This window comes from Pimephales promelas, chromosome 16, assembly GCF_988280905.1.
Source record: "Pimephales promelas chromosome 16, fPimPro1.hap1.1, whole genome shotgun sequence".
In the NCBI taxonomy this organism is placed as follows: domain Eukaryota; kingdom Metazoa; phylum Chordata; class Actinopteri; order Cypriniformes; family Leuciscidae; genus Pimephales; species Pimephales promelas.
This window is the reverse complement of record NC_142784.1, coordinates 19,593,213-19,609,458: the sequence shown is the minus strand read 5'-3', so window position 1 is coordinate 19,609,458 and position 16,246 is coordinate 19,593,213. Positions and strand designations below refer to the sequence as shown.

General features: G+C 37.6%; 1 protein-coding gene across 4 annotated transcripts; it reads right to left on the bottom strand.

Moving 5' to 3' along the window:
- Positions 1-1,132: 1,132 nt before the first annotated feature.
- tmem87a (transmembrane protein 87A) lies at positions 1,133-15,691 on the bottom strand. Of its 4 annotated transcripts, none has more exons than XM_039662585.2 (21): positions 15,480-15,690; positions 15,038-15,104; positions 14,825-14,916; positions 14,621-14,740; positions 13,838-13,891; positions 13,054-13,116; positions 12,422-12,484; positions 12,223-12,331; positions 11,934-11,995; positions 11,586-11,769; positions 11,067-11,166; positions 10,191-10,284; positions 9,973-10,044; positions 5,607-5,715; positions 3,762-3,820; positions 3,568-3,671; positions 3,401-3,471; positions 2,626-2,687; positions 2,390-2,442; positions 2,184-2,214; positions 1,133-1,451 (listed from the first exon to the last, which is right to left on the bottom strand). In XM_039662585.2, exons 1-21 carry the CDS (start codon positions 15,627-15,629, stop codon positions 1,410-1,412), a joined length of 1,761 nt encoding a protein of 586 aa, XP_039518519.2. In that variant the 5' UTR covers positions 15,630-15,690; the 3' UTR covers positions 1,133-1,409. The 4 variants fall into 4 exon arrangements, with proteins under 4 accessions (XP_039518519.2, XP_039518520.2, XP_039518521.2 ...); XM_039662586.2 differs by lacking the exon at positions 9,973-10,044 and adding an exon at positions 5,978-6,046; XM_039662587.2 differs by having other exon boundaries at positions 13,063-13,116.
- Between the last annotated feature and the right edge of the window lie 555 nt (positions 15,692-16,246).

The window sequence follows — 16,246 nt, the reverse complement described above, 5'->3', positions numbered from 1 at the left end:
TTACATTACCAGTCAAAAATTTGGAAACATTACAATTGATAAATGTTTTTGAAAATTCTCTTTCGGTCACCACCAAGGCTGCGTTTATTTAATCAAAAATACAGTAAAAACAGCAAAACCGTGAAGTAATTATTACAATTTATTGTTTTATATTTGAATAAATTTAAAAATGTCATTTGTTCCTGCGATGACAAAGCTTTATTCATAATGGATGCTTTGACTGGAATTTCAATATCTCACTTTCATCCCCAACATATTTCTATTAAGCTCAGATGATTATGACTGTCGCATCTTTGAGCACCATAATGCTATCAACTATTTACACTAATTCGCCAAGATCATGCTATTAGCACGTTAACTGCAGATTAACAGAATGCCTAGCAACAGGTTTTTGTGCAGCATTTCCCTATAGCTTACACAGGGTAAGGGTTAATGAAGAACTGTGGAAGTATTAACAGATAATGAGCTGACTTAACAGGGACACAACAGGACAGCGATATTGAGACTGTATTGGCAAGCGGGTGAAACTGACACTCTGCATGACAGACTTTTGAATGTGGCTTTGAGATGAAAATGAAATCAATACCTATTGACAACACAACTCGGGTGGACTTAGCATATGTTGTCAAATCAGGTCAATGATAATACCTTTTTTATATATACTGTTTTTTTTTTTTTTGCTATTAAAAATACTTCACTTTCCAATGAGCATCTGGTTCAAGGGTGGAAAAGAGATTTTACAAAAAGAGAGATGAGCTTGGATCAATTGGGGAAAAAAAGAACCTTTGCCCTTTGTTTTAGACCGACACATCTAGTAACCTCATTTTCCCTCACCCTCACTGTACCCAAAGCCAGAGGTTTTATTAACTATGACAGAGCATTAAAAACTCACGTTAGATAAATCCACTGAAAGGCAATCTGCTTAAATGGTCCACAGGCCAGTAAGATGGCACTTTATGGCCACTTTTACTGAAAATACCAGCTGCAGGTCACAGAGGTACTCTTAATCTATGAAAGCATATTGACGAATTAAAGAAAACCAGAAAAGAGTGCTTTCATCTGACATGTTTTCCCATCTTTATGTGATTAAGAGGATTGCGGTGCAAAAGCCTCTTAGTAAAAGAGCACAATGCACAAACTAATGTTTTTTAATCACAGTCTGTGCTTTAGATATGTAAACAACAGTCAAAGGCAATTTACAGTTATGTTTTAAGAAACTCTGACACCATATTATCTGAGAAAATATAAATACAAACAGGCAATTAAAAATAAAACAAAAAGTCCTTTAGTGCATTACCCTCAACGCCCCACATATTTACAGACGTTGCTTATGAAAAGCTCATTGTAGGATAAAGCAGTTGTGCATTGTCATACACATTATATACACAAATGCATACATCTTTATGGATTTACTCCATTTTGGACATCTCAAATTTCGTAGTCATGATCTCCTGGGGGAGGAAAGAAAGACAAAACCATGAGAGGAAATCTTTTAAACAATGGGGCAAATGAGACATTTAAAAAGGCTCGAAATTCTCGAAATAATCAACACGGTTACATAAACGCCTTTAAAAGCCTGCGTGTATTGTAGCATGTAATCTCTGATCTGCTCTTTAAGGTTAGTTCACCCAAAAATGAAAATTCTGTCAGTATTTACACACCCTCATGTTGTTCCAAACCTCAATGTGTTTATTTGTTCTGCTGAACACAAAGGAAGATATTTAGAAGGATGTTTTAATCAAACAGATCTCATTCCCCATTGACTACCACTGTATGTGTTTTTCCTACTATGGTAGTCAATGGGGAATGAGATCTGTTTGATTAAAACATTCTTCCAAATATCTTCCTTTGTGTATAGCAGAACCAATAAACACATAGAGGTTTGGAACAACATGAGGGTGAGTAAATACTGGCAGAATTTTAATTTTTGGGTGAACTAACCCTTTAAGAGATTTGTCTGTTTTGGCTGCGGTTCGAAATGAACATGTCCAATGTTAGCTTTAGCGAGGTCTTATTAGTCAGACAAAACCTCAGCGCTCCTTTGTTCCAAGCAGAAAGAAAACAACCGACGGAGAGGGAGCGAGGGTAAACACTGTGACGTGACAGGCCGATTGCTCTCCGTGTTCTACTTTGAAAGCTCAAATGGCGCCCACTGCTGGCCTATCAGAGTACGAGACACTTACCTCGTCTGAGTCTAGCAGAGGCGGCAGTGCGCTGCAAAACAAAGAAAAGGACACGTCAATGACACGGCAGTAATTGCTATTAGATTTACAGGCAAATTGATAGTGTCTGGCCGTACAAATAATCTAAAAAGTGAATTCCTTTTAAAAAATAACCATATCATTCTAACCATAATTTCTGTAAAAATATGAATTTTATATGATCTTACACATCAGCCATCGATGAGGGAATGTTCTCCTCAACCCATTTGAGATCTTCATCCTGTTGTGACCACAAAATTTACAAATTTAACATTGGGGAAATGCAGCACATCTGGGAATACACAATAATGAGTTCTCACAACGTGGTGTTTTATATCTTTCTTAAGGCATTCCTATGGCAATACAACATGCTTATTGTCAGTAAAACTATTAATTTTTTATGCCAAGTATTGTTGTATATTACCACTTTGCTGAGTTTTGCACTTCCGTTGGTCTCTTGTTTTATCCCTCTCATTTTCACACCCTCTGTAGATTCAAGCATAACTGGTTAGAACTGGCTAAACACAGTCAAGCAAACAAAGGCTGATAACCAAACATGGAGACATGATATGCAGCATTCAAGCGTGCTGATGAAATTGTTGAAACTCTTTAAGCAAGAACTAAATTCGGCATGAAATGCAAATAGATCTCATTATGAATGATTCACCCATGAATACGTTTCAATTTTAAAAGGGGTCATATAATGGTATATGCACTTTTACAGAAATGTGTGTTGGCAGTGCCTGTACACAATCATCATATAATGATAAAAATCTATATTTTTAAAGTAGAGTATATTACAAACTTTTCATTTAGACCCTAAAGAATCAAATTAACTTATGAAAATGGCATTATATGACCCCTTTAAGAAAATTTGTGAAAAATTTCAACTGAATATACCAATCTTCATCTAGTCTGCTTAAACTCCACACCTGCAAGCTCAAGTTCATCTGCCTCCACTTTTGAGCATAACACCCACATTCCACAATCAAATCATCAACCACATAATCAATACCTCACTACTTTTCTTTTTTGATAATCTGTTACACTCGGATGTATATCACAATACAGAAGAAAAGATCCGTCGCTATTTCATTGTGACTTTAAATCAAATACATCATATATTAAAAGATCCCATCATCTTTAAATACAGGCCACTTCTTGTGTCTCACACCTAATTGGTCAATTAAAACTCTTACCGAAGGCTTCATTCATTAGCTGCTCTTCCTCTTCCTCGCTAACTTCATCCACCAGTGGACTGAAGGCATACCTGAAGGGTTCAGAATGAGAGACTTATGATCTTGTCTCCACTATAAGCTGAGTTTACAAACGGGGTTGACACATGGATAGAGGTGAAGTGCTTTACCTCTGGTTGTTCGCTGAAGGCCTCCATAAGAAAATAATGACGAGCAGGATACTAGAGAACAGGAAGCGCCAGAAGGCATCATCTATCCACAGCTCTCTCCAGTCCTACAGTTCATGGCAAATAGGTGTCAAACAAATATATTGAACTAAAAAGACAGAAGAGATATTTATTACATGTAACAAGAGAATGCTCACAGATTGGCACTTGGTTAACTTGAAGGTCTTTGTCGTCCACACAATGAATATGACAGATGCTGAAAGAGAAACAGAATTTTATTATGAGAACATGGGGCCAAAAAACAAAAAGCAGCAAAATAATTCTTTTGCATACACTTCCATTCAAAAAATTTGGAGTTGGCACGATTTTTATTTTTTTATTTTTTTTAAAGTGTCTTACACTCAAAGGCTGCATTTATTTTATCAAAAATACAGTCAAATATAATAGAATTGGAAATCATCATAATTAGCTGAGATTTGGTGCTCAAGAAACATTTCTTATTATTATCAATGTTGTGGAAACCATTCGGCCACTTTAATAGACACACCCATTCAGCCAATCACATGACACCAACTCAATTCATTTAGGCATGTAGACATGGTCTGCTGGAGTTAAAACTGAGCATCAGAATGGGGATTTGAGTGACTGAACATGGCATGGTTGTTGGTGCCAGACAGGCTGGTCTGAGTATTTCAGAAACTGCTGATCTACTGGGATTTTCTTACACCATCTCTAGGGTTTACAGAGAATGGTCCGAAAAAGAGAAAATGTCCAGCGAGCGGCGGTTCTGTGGCTGAAAATAACTTGAGAATGGCCAGACTCAAATAACCACTTGTTACAACATGTCAAACCTTGAAGCAGACGGGCTACATTTACATTTATTCATTTAGCTGACGCTTTTATCCAAAGCGACTTACAATTGCTATATATGTCAGAGGTCGCACGCCTCTGGAGCAACTAGGGGTTAAGTGTCTTGCTCAGGGACACATTGGTGTCTCACTGTGGATTCGAAACCCGGGTTTCTCACACCAAAGTCATGTGTCGTATCCACTGCGCCATCACCACCCCAGTGGTCCAGTGGCTACACTAGCAGAAGACCACCAGGTGCAACTCAATTCACCACCAGGTGTGGCTACAATTCACACGGGCTCACCAAAATTGGTTGCCTGGTCTGATGAGTCTTGATTTCTGCTGTGAAATTCAGATGGTCAGAATTTGGAGTAAACATCAACGGTTCAGGTGGTGAGGGGGATATTTCTTGTTACAATTTGGGGCTCATAGTACCGACTGAGCATCATTTAAATGCTACAGCCCACCTGTGTTGTTGCTGACCATGCCAATCCCTTTATGACCACAATCTTTCCATCTTCTGATGGCTGCTTCAGGATAACGCACATGTCATAAAGGTTACTATTCTCAAATGGCCTGATCTCAATCCAATTGGGTAACTTTGGGGTGTGTTAGAACAGAAGGAGATTCGCATGATGGATGCGTCATCCGAAAATCAATTGTGTGATGCTATCATGTCAATGTGGACCAACACCTCTAAAAAATGAATCTATGGCATGGAGAATTAAGACAATCACTAAGGCAAAAGGAGGTCCAACCCAGTACTAGCAAGGTATTGGGAGGGATAGGCAAGTCCTGTCCTGCAGAGTTTAGCTCCAATCCTGAACACATTTTAATAAATTGAGCATGCTTTCTGAATAAAAGTAATATATATATATATATATATATATATTTTTTTTTTTTTTAAAAAACATACCGACCCCAAACTTTTGAATGGTAGTGCATTATGAAGGGAATATCAGTGCATGCAAGTGATACATTTTTTAGTAGCAAGAGAGAGAGACATAGACTGAATGTCCCCAATTACGGCTCACTTTCCATTAATAAATCATGTAACCCAGATGTTTGACAGACCAATCATAATTCAGTCTGCATTGAAAGGATTACAGTACTGTATTGAAATGCCTAAATACCAGTGATTAATGTCAAAGACACTTCACACAATAGTGTAGTAGTGTGCAGTGCGTGCTCACCAATGATAGCGAATATGAGTGTGTTGGTGAAGTGTCGGTACAGGGACAGCTTGACCAAGTTTCTCCTCAGCCGAAGGAGCTTCATCGTCTGGGCCAGGCTAATGAAGATGTGACTGAGTGTCAAGGACTATATATCTGATCAGTAGAGCTCAGTAACTTCCTAATGTTCATAATCTAAATCAGACACAGAGAACTGTAAAGTCTTCCTGACCCACTGGCTGTAACATAGAGGAGTTTGTCCTTTAGGTGAGTCAAGCGTTATGAATGGAGAAAATATAGGGAATCACAAAGGGAAGGAGGACAAATAGGGCGATTAACAGCGAGAGAGAAAGAGGGACACACACAAGCAGCATTGGAGAAACGTAGGATATCCACCAGCAGAGGGTAGAGTCGAGAACAGCCAAGGGGATGGCGGCCAGCAACACCAAGTCATCTTCAGCCTGGCAGAACAATACAGGGGAAGAGAGAGGGAAAGACAGAGAGAGCCAGAGAAAGAGAGAGAAGAGTAGCACCGTCACACACACCACCATTAGAGGGTCCTAAAGAGGGCTGGACGACTGCCTTTATCAGATATTCAGAACCTATTTAACCCAACACATTTATTTACTTGCTCAGAGATGGCTTGAAAGGCTGACTTTTTTCAAAGGAACCATCAATTCAATTTAATTCAACAAAATATTTACCAAAATGATTAATGCAAGAAGTACAGTAATGAACATACACAAATGAGATTTAATCCATGAAACGACAGTATACTTTCATCCAAACGGTGTGTGATCAAATATATTTTTTAAAGGTCTCCTGACATTAAATTTTCACTTTCTGAGTTTTTTTTTTTTTTTTTACATTAATATGAGTTCCCCTAGCGTGTATATGGTCCCCCAGCAGTGGCTAGAAATTTAAATCGGTGTAAACCAAGCTTTGTCTATCTTTCTCTGCCTTTGAGAAAATGAAAGCTCAGACGTGCTGATGTTGAATCTTCTCGTGTATGCCGTCATACAGAGGAAAGGTTACCTAAGTTAACATGATGGTGTTCATTAGTCACACTAAAATTTCATTTCAATGAACACTCCGACTTTTGGGGACTTTGGCCTATTCACCTTACCCCCCAGAGTTAGAAAAGTCCATACCTTTTTCATCTCCGTGCGTGCTATAAGTCTGTTTGACGCACCCACCGCTAGCCTAGCTTAGCACAAAGACTGGATGCGAATGGTTGCAGCTTTCATACTAATCCAAATGAGTGGCAAAATAACGCAAACGTTTTCCTATTTACATGTTGTGATTTGTATAGTCACATTATGTACAAATAACAAAGTCAAATGAGACACAGACATCTTTTAACCGTATAAAACCTGGGAACTATTCTCTGAAGGCGAAGCACTGCTACGTTGGCAGTAATTAACCGCATCACCTGAGACACGCCGTGGTGAGGAGCGGAGAGTTCGCTCGGTGTTTGGGTAACAGAGTCAGCAATTTATAAATAGTAAAAGCGTAGTTTAGAGTCATGGGTTTTCGCTCTATTGTAAATAGCTGCGACAGTAAACAGGGGAGGTAATACCATGTTTCACAGAATTCCAACTAAAAACGCTGACTGGATGAAGAAATGGCTAACTTACTCTGGAAATTTATCCAAACACACCTAAATAGATTATCAAGGGACATTACTTTGCTCGGTACATTTCAATGGACGACTATTTTGAAAAAATGGAATTTGCCACACGGACCATAATGTGCTGAAGGATACGGCCATCCCATCGATAGCACAGACAGGACAAGTGGATCACCTGCGGCTGAGGTAAGTGTTCCGTTATGTTTTTAGATGACCTACTGTAACAGTGCCATTAGCCAGAGCTAATGTAACGTTAGTGACACTATTATATGATTAGGGTATGAATATGTTTTTATCTTGATGCGGTGCGGACGCGCTTGGAAAAAAAAAACGAGCGCGTTCACCGCGCTGAGCTTGCACCGTGCGCGCGGCGCGCCTAGTAGCCTAAATTTGAAATAACCATGGAAATAACGAACTTGAGCGTGCAAAAGGGTAGGCTGTGAGTTCATCGTGCAAAAACAATTTGTGCTATTACTTTCCCCTTATTCTATCCTATAGTAATGCAATTATACTGTATATTATACAGGCTACTGTTGAATACATTTGGTTCAGCTAATAAATTGCATTTAAAATATATTGATTCCTGTAATAATAATTATTTATTCATGTGATATTTATAAATCTGGGTGCGTTTTTGGTTGGAAATCAATGAAACATGGTAGCCTATTACCTGGTCTCCCCTGTTTGTCACAGCTCATAAAAATAAAGCAAACACCCAAGATAAACTATGCTTTTCTATCTAACGTTAGTAATTGCTTACTCTTACTCCAACACTGAGCGAACACTCTGCTCCTCGTCACGGTGCGTCTAAGGTGATTGTTATCACTCTGCCCAAGTAGCAGTGCTTCGCCTTCAGAAAATATAGTATTTATACGGTCAAAAGATGTCTGTGTCTCATATGGCCTTGATATTTGCACACTCTGTGACTATACAAACCACAACATGTAAATAGGAAAACGTTTGCGTTATTTTGTCACTCATTTGGATTAGTATGAAAGCTGCCATTCACATCCAGTCTTTGTGCTAAGCTAGGCTAGCGGTGGGTGCGTCAAACAGACTTATAGCACGCACGGAGATGAAAAAGGTATGGACTTATCTAACTCTGGGGGGTAAGGTGAATAGGCTAAGTCCCAAAAAGTCAGAGTGTTCCTTTAATTAATTCAATGAAATGGTATAACCATTGCAGACGCTTTCAGCAGTGACAACATAAACAAACGGTACTGCGCATGTGCATTAATCTGGCCCAAACTTAACTTCCGGCAGACTTGCGGAGACAATCCATAACAAGTAAATAACCTAGTAACTGGTATTTCTTGCCAGTCAAAGAAAATAAATGTTACCTGGCCAAACTGAAATGTGACTACCAGACCCGTTGAACAAAAATTGGAGACAAGATGTTTTTCTACCGACGTGTCTGATTTACCGCAGTGTTCAAAAAACTGGCGAGCGCGACGGCGGGGTTTGATAAGGTTAATAACATAGCTCTCCTTATTAGCTAGGCTTCTTACATGCTTGCTAACCTTTTTTTAAGGTGGGTCTCCACATTGACCACATGTTAGATGGATCTGTGCAGCGCTGTTTACGATACTAACCATTCAATACACAGTCTGGTCCGCTGTCAATGTGTTTGAGAGAGAGAGAGAGAGAGAGAGAGAGAGAGAGAGAGAGAGAGAATATGCGCTGCATGCAACTGCAGTCAACAACTTTTCCCATCTTAAATTGTTAAAAACATGGAAATCAATATGTGGCGGTCAGCGCTGATAATGTGGTGGGCTGCCACTAATAAATGTATGGGAAACACTGCTACCGGTTATCACTCAGATAAACATAGGCTATTTTAATACCGCCGTCTCCCTCATAGGAAACCTTGACATTTTTGTTTTTAAAAATTGCGTTTGCTCCCTACTAGGTCAGGTTGCACCCCACAGCTCAACAACCTGCTTTTGACTGCATTTGTAGTCAATGCCATATTATCCAGTAAACACTAATAAACGAACAGAACGGAAGTTAACTTTGGGCCAGCTCATCACCATGGCAACGCGTCTGATGAAAGCGTCTATGTATAACAAATGCAATATCCATATACAGAATTGTTACATTAATAATAAACTAAATCCTAAGGACTATTGCAGATGTAGATGACCAGTAAACTTGCTCTTTCAAGTCGTCATGGACCAGATTTGACTGTTCCAATATGGCGGACGGATTACGTAGCAGCCCGTGAGGCATTGGTGAAAACATACCCATGAAATAAATAGCATTTCAGAAATCGAGTAGCATTAAATTCCTATGTGGTTTCTTTTTATATTGCAATTGAAATGATCTCCATATTTAATACATCGCCCAGCCCTAGTTATAAATGCTAACTTTGCAACTATCATTCAGTCCAACAAACGCAGGTTTATGTCATGCTACTAGCTTGGAAGAAAGACTGAAAATGGGGAAAAAAGATATTCCACAAAGGCATTATCTCAACTGTACGCCACCACCAACACAAGTGCCAAAAGAATCCGAGAAGAGCAATGAGAGACTCAGATGTCCATAACATAGCATCCCAAAAAGAATTGCACAGAGTACTCTATGCATTGTCACTGAAGCAGAAAAAAAAAAACATTTATAAGTTCAACCCTGTTGAATCTGCTGTAATTTCCATTTATCTGTCCTGAACTACACCATGCAGAAGTCACTGTAATAACACCACAAAATGAACATTACTATGACACAATCTTAACAGATGACCGACTTGTGAAAGGATATCCACCACACAACACAAGAATCAATGAGGGCCATAACAATGTCACAAAGCAGCCTGCTTGAACCACCGTGCTCCTGCGAGAGAGAAACATTAAGCTTCACATGACATGTGGTGCAACAGCATCATGTTAAATTACAAGGTTTGCCACAAAGGAGGACATATTTCTCCACTAGTCACTATTTATTATTGTGTTTGGACTCAGCGGTGAGACTCTCCTTACCGTGTTGACTCTCAGGACGCCCTCTATGATGGAGAAGATAAGGTAGAGCAGTCCTACTCCCACTACCCTGTGCAGCAATGCTCCTAGTCTTGGCCTGCAGCAAAAAGGCAGAGTTGCTGAATGGGTAAATTTATAGAAGATTACTCTCATAGTAAATGCTTTGTTGCAATTGAACTCCAATTAACTGCAAATAGCATTACACTTAGGGATGCACAATATATCGGCTACCATTTTGGTATCGACTGACACACGTTTATATTTTATGTTACTGTTATCGGCCTGATATATTAAAGTAGTTCACTTTTGAAAAAACTTTTGCTGATAATTTACTCACCCCCATGTCATCCAAGATGTCCATGTCATTCTTTCTTCAGTCGAAAAGAAATTAAGGTTTTTGATGAAAACATTCCAGGATTTACTCCATATAATGGACTTCAATGGGAACCAAACGGTTCAAGGTCCAAATGAGAGTCAGTGCAGCTACAATGGGCTTTAAACGACACCAGACGATTTATAAGCACAAATGGTCGCCTTGCTCTGTTCTGTGATGAGCGTTCGTGGCTCTCCTGTTCAAACGCGTTCATCAAAATGAACAAATCTTTTTTCGAGTCATGACTCAAAGGGTCCTAGATTCTTATTCATCGTCTGGTGTCGTTTAAAGCCCTTTGAAGCTGCACTGAAACTCTAATTTGGACCTTGAACCATTTGGTTCCCATTGAAGTCCATTATATGGAGAAAATCCTGGAATGTTTTCATCAAAAACCTTAATTTCTTTTCGACTGAAGAAAGAAAGATGTGGCATCCTCACTGAATAAAAGATTAGACCAGATTCTAGTCTATTATGCCTCCATTTACCACGGTTTAAAAACGACTTACTTGACTATGCCATATCCAAGGCTAGCAATAATGACCAACACTCGAGCCAGGGTTCTTTTCACAGCCGAAAGGACCTCCGCAAACACCACTGCACCTTGAACTGCACAAACAAAATAATGTACCGTGATGACTACATTCACTATAGTAACCTAATCAAAGATTTACAGCACCGTTACAGAATCAGTCACATCAAACATAAGCCTAAGGATTTATTGATATAATGGGCCACAATACTATACTGTACATTTAAACAGTTTGCCTTTGTGTTGAACACAAAAAAAGCAGCGTTATTTTTAAATGTACTAGATTATTACAAATGCGTATTAAAACATTAAACAGCCTTCATTTCTCTTCACAGTGACCATTTAAAAACTGACCTAATTTGAGTGCACTTATGTTGTACTTCATATAAAATATAAGAAACAGATTGAAGTGAGACCATACTGTGTGTCTGCAGCTGAAATGTGACATGAATAAATAATGAATCCGTTTTTAGGACACATTTTTAACTAGTGTTACCTGATTGGCCATCGTAACGGATGCTCTGGAACTCTGCATAGAAGACCGCCTTCTCAAGCATGCCCAGAAAGATCACTCCCCCAATCCAAAACTGAATACGCAGCAGGTCTCTCCAGTAACAAGCCGAGAGAGCCAACCACAGCACGCCCATAATTACGTAGATGATGCACATCACCATGTAGAACTGAGGACAACGGGCAAAATGTGAAATCCTTTCCTAAAAAAGTCTCTAACAAAATACTACACAAAACACTGATATGTTGCTACAGTAAATCCTACAATAACAGTAGAATCAGAGCCTTAAATAACTGCAGTTAGACAATAAAAAATAAAAAGACAGACACTCACAATCATCAAAGGCCATTCAGATGCTGAGATGTAGTCATAAGGGCCGTGCATCCTGACCTCCACTGTAGTTTGAAGAAATATATATTAACATATTTAAATATGTTTATTTATAAAATTTGTAAGCAATTGTACAGGTCATTCAAAAGGACCCTTGCTGTAAAACTGGGCTGTTCTTGTTCACAAGACATTATGCTGACGATAATCAAAGATCTGGCTTCGTGAGTTCCACAAGTAGTTTACATGAACCTTAATTATTACCTTTAAGGTATAAGCCTAATTATAAACTTACGTTGAAACTTCCATGTCGTTTCTTTGGTAGCTGGAAACGCCTCAATTTGGATGATGAACATATAAGGGCTGTCTTCCCAGGTTTGTACCGCTGCGGTTTGCGATTTAGACTGTTTTTGCCACAACAACAAAATGCATGTAAAGAAAGAGCCACAATAAAGAACGATTTTTGAATTGTGATTCTGTGCAATAATACTCACTGAGGTTTTTACTGATAAAGAGTCTTTGCTTTTCGGAGCACTCGATGGGTTTGTTGCAGCAGCCTGATCATACAAACATTGAAAAGAGTGTGATTTTATAAATCTTAACCTTGTTGGCATTGAACATCATATTGCATCTTTGTTTCCTTTAAAATACCATCACTTAATAATCATAACAAGGCATTAAATAGAGTAATTCTTTCAACAGAAAAAAAACATTATTTACTCACTCTCCTGTTGTTCACATGAACGTATAAAGTTGCTTTTTTCCATACAATTATAGTAAATGGTGACCACAATCGCAAAGAAAGTACTAAACTTTGTCATTTTAAAGTCTGTTCTTCACACAAAACTATCACATGGCTTCAGATGATTCAGAATATGTGAACAAGTTGAAAGTGATACTTTTATTATGTTTTTATGTTGCTATTTTTGAAGCCTGAAAGCCCAGAGTCTCTATTAATTTTGTATGTATGGCAGAGAGCAGCTCAGACATTCTGCTAAACATTTCCTTTTGTGTTCTTCAAGAGAAAAAAAGTCACACCGGTTTGGAGGGTGAGTAAATGATGACAGACTTTTCATTCTGAGTATCAGTGTAAGGGTTAAAAATATTGAACAGAAAATGAACAAACATCTTTTGCCTTTACTTCCTCCTTCACATCCCTCCTTCGTCTGTTTTGTTTATCTGTTGTTGACTGAAACACAAAAGAGAGCAGACAAGAGAGCATTCCCAAGGGTTTTCCTGCTTTTTCTGGCTGCAGATTAAACGACATTTTGGGCTGTAGCTAGCATTTTAAAAAATATATATATTTTATGCAAATTATTTCCCCCTAAAATAATTCTGTTGGTGTACTCTCCCATTTAGCAGTTTTAGAAATTTGTCAGGATCTCTCCTATTTGGACAAAATCTATACTATAAATAAGTTAAGGAATTTCTGAATATGGGTACACACTCAAAATAACTAACGACACAACTGGTTAGACAAGATATTCATATGAACAGCAAATTCTTCTAGTTCTTTAAGCTTTGGCTATTTAGGTTAGCTCTAAAAAACTGTCAAGTTTAACAGTGAGACAGAATCTGTGTCAGATCATCAGACCTACAAATAAAATACTTAATACAAAGCTATTTGGAATAATGGATTCTAACTGGTCAATCACCGCACTCTGCACTATTGAATAATTGACTATTAGGCAACAGATTTCCTACATAGCTGTGCTAGTTTCATATATCACTCCATAGCCTCTTTCATCTCATACAATCTTCTCAAATCAATATTTCATATCTATTTATTCGTTTATTTAAACAGTAATGAGATGAGTGAAGTCCTGATCACACAGCTGTGTTTTATTTTGCAAATAATGGTCAGACTACAGTACACTATTCCCTTATCTAATTGTAATATTTCAACTTACCTCATATATTATTAGGTCCAGTTTTTTAGGCGTATCAGAGTTTTCTAGAGCAAGCTGGGTGTCCAATCAAGAAAAAGAGAGGCTTATTGACAGACCAAAATAATCGTTCATATAATAAGTTTCACAAGATTGATGGTTATAAATGCCAGAAACAAAAGTCTAAACACAATGATTCATTTTGTCATCATCAACAAGGAGCTAATGCCGATCATACTTTTTCTTGGCTTTCTCTGCCATAACCATTGTATTTTACAAACACACAATTACAACAGCCAAAGAAAAGCTAAAGCAAGAAGAACTGGGACCAAGAGCCCAACTAAAGCAAACACTGATCACCACAATGGTGACTTAAAATTAAACAAATATCAACATCTAAACCTCATTTAAGGAAATTACATTGAAATAAACATGTTTTAATGCATCCTGAGTGGTTTATTTGGTCCATAAACAGTGCAAGTTGTCTAATACCATAAATGATGTTGAAAACATCTCGTTTTTAAACTTTTACGAAGGTTCAATGAATGTCTATATCAGACGTGGAGATCACGTCAAAAAAGACGTCATAAAAACTTTCATTCTGGCCCCTCAGTGGACGTCTTTTTAACGTCCGACATTTGAGACAAAGACGTTGAAAAGATGTCTTTTGGACATCATTTTGCTTAGTGGGGAGCCTTTGAAATTCATATTAATTTAAGTCTGACCTAAATAAACTAAAACAATAACAAAATATTCACAAACATTCACTCGACAATGAGCGTATTAATAAGATAAGCTGTCATGTACCTTGTTTCCATCAAAATGAGATGTGCACTCTATAGGCTCATAGATGTGACTAATGTAGTATCCATTGCCTCCTGGCCGCAGTACATTCGTGCTGTTAAAATATTGTTTTTCCAAATCAGCCTTTTTGGAGAAAAGAGAATTTTGAATATTTAAAATGCTGTAAATGTAGTCAAAAAAAGCACTTTTTGATAAACATCCACTCACATTAAGTCCAAACACTTCATCGTGGCAAGAAGAACTCCGCAAATACCATGATATACTAAAGTTTACAGCACCATTGCAGTCTCCTTTGTGCCCTGAAATATGTCCAGTCGATTAATACAAATAATGCACAGAGCAGCCAAAGCATAACCGACTCACTGATGCATGAGATGAAGTTATATTGGGGAAAAATTACAAAGTAAAGAGCATACTCACAGATTATGGAAATGTCAGTGCCATTGAACATTGTCTTTGGAAAATAGAAGTAGCTTTTTTTAACTGTCTGTAATACACAAAAAGGAGAATTCTCACCATCTTACTAGTTACACAAAAATGAAATCCTTCATGGACATGTAGTATAGAAGAAATGTATTTGCAACTCTTATTTAAAGATTAACGTAACAGACCAGGTTAAAAAAATCCTGTAAAATATCTTAGCCTGAACACTTGTATTCAGATACATGTATTTATAGGCACTGTAGGCACGTAACATCATATTATCGATGTTTCTATACATTCATATAAATATATGGTAAGTGTTAACTGGTGTTGTGTGTGCAAAGACAATGGACTGTCAATATCACGGGTCAAGAAGACACTACGCGAGGGTCAAGATTTCACCTGCTAGCCAGAATACTGCAGTTGGGGATGCACTTACATTAACGTTATCCACATTCACGATCCATTTGCCCGGCTCTGATATAGCTGTCACCGGTGGTATAAATACGAAATGAAGAATGACAACAATCAGTACTCCTCTAATTCTCACCGATTCCAAAGAATCGGTCGTGACAGTCGCCATTGTCATAAGGAAGCTGTAGACGTTACAACTTCAGCGCGAGCAACACTTCCTTGTGTAAATCTACATCCTGTTCGACGTCACTTGCTGGGTGGTGACGTTTCTGGTCATTGAATTTATTCATGCATAATATAAAATAATGAAATTTTACACATTATACAATTATGCATTAAAACCCCCACACTGTAAAAAAATATATATATATATATATATATATATATATATATATATATATATATATATATATATATATATATATATATATGTGTTGGTTTAACTTAAAAAAGTAAGTAACCTGGTTGCCTTAAAATTTTAAGTTGATTGAACTGGAAAATGTGAGTTAATAAAATGAAGGAGATTAATTTAATCATCAGAAACTCAAAATAATAAGTTATCTCAACTAAATAAATTATTTAAGTTGATTTGACAAAAGAAAAAATGTTGCGATAACAAATTTTGAAAATATTTTTTTACAGTGCACAAAAAGAAACCAACAACAAAAACAATATAAAAGTAATGATATAAAAATAAAAAACGTGCCAATCATTATACCAATCAGGTATAAAAATATCAAATATATGCATTGTAGAGCTCACAAAGTATTCTTTGTGAGCATATGTAATGTA

Coding starts and splice junctions, on each gene's coding strand:
- tmem87a (XM_089121170.1), bottom strand. CDS start 15,629: ATGACAATGGCGACTGTCACGACCGATTCTTTGGAATCGGTGAGAATT. Junction 15,105..15,479: donor TGAATGTGGATAACGTTAAT/GTAAGTGCATCC, acceptor TGTGTATTACAG/ACAGTTAAAAAAAGCTACTT. Junction 3,821..5,606: donor ACTCATATTCGCTATCATTG/GTGAGCACGCAC, acceptor TTTCTCTTTCAG/CATCTGTCATATTCATTGTG.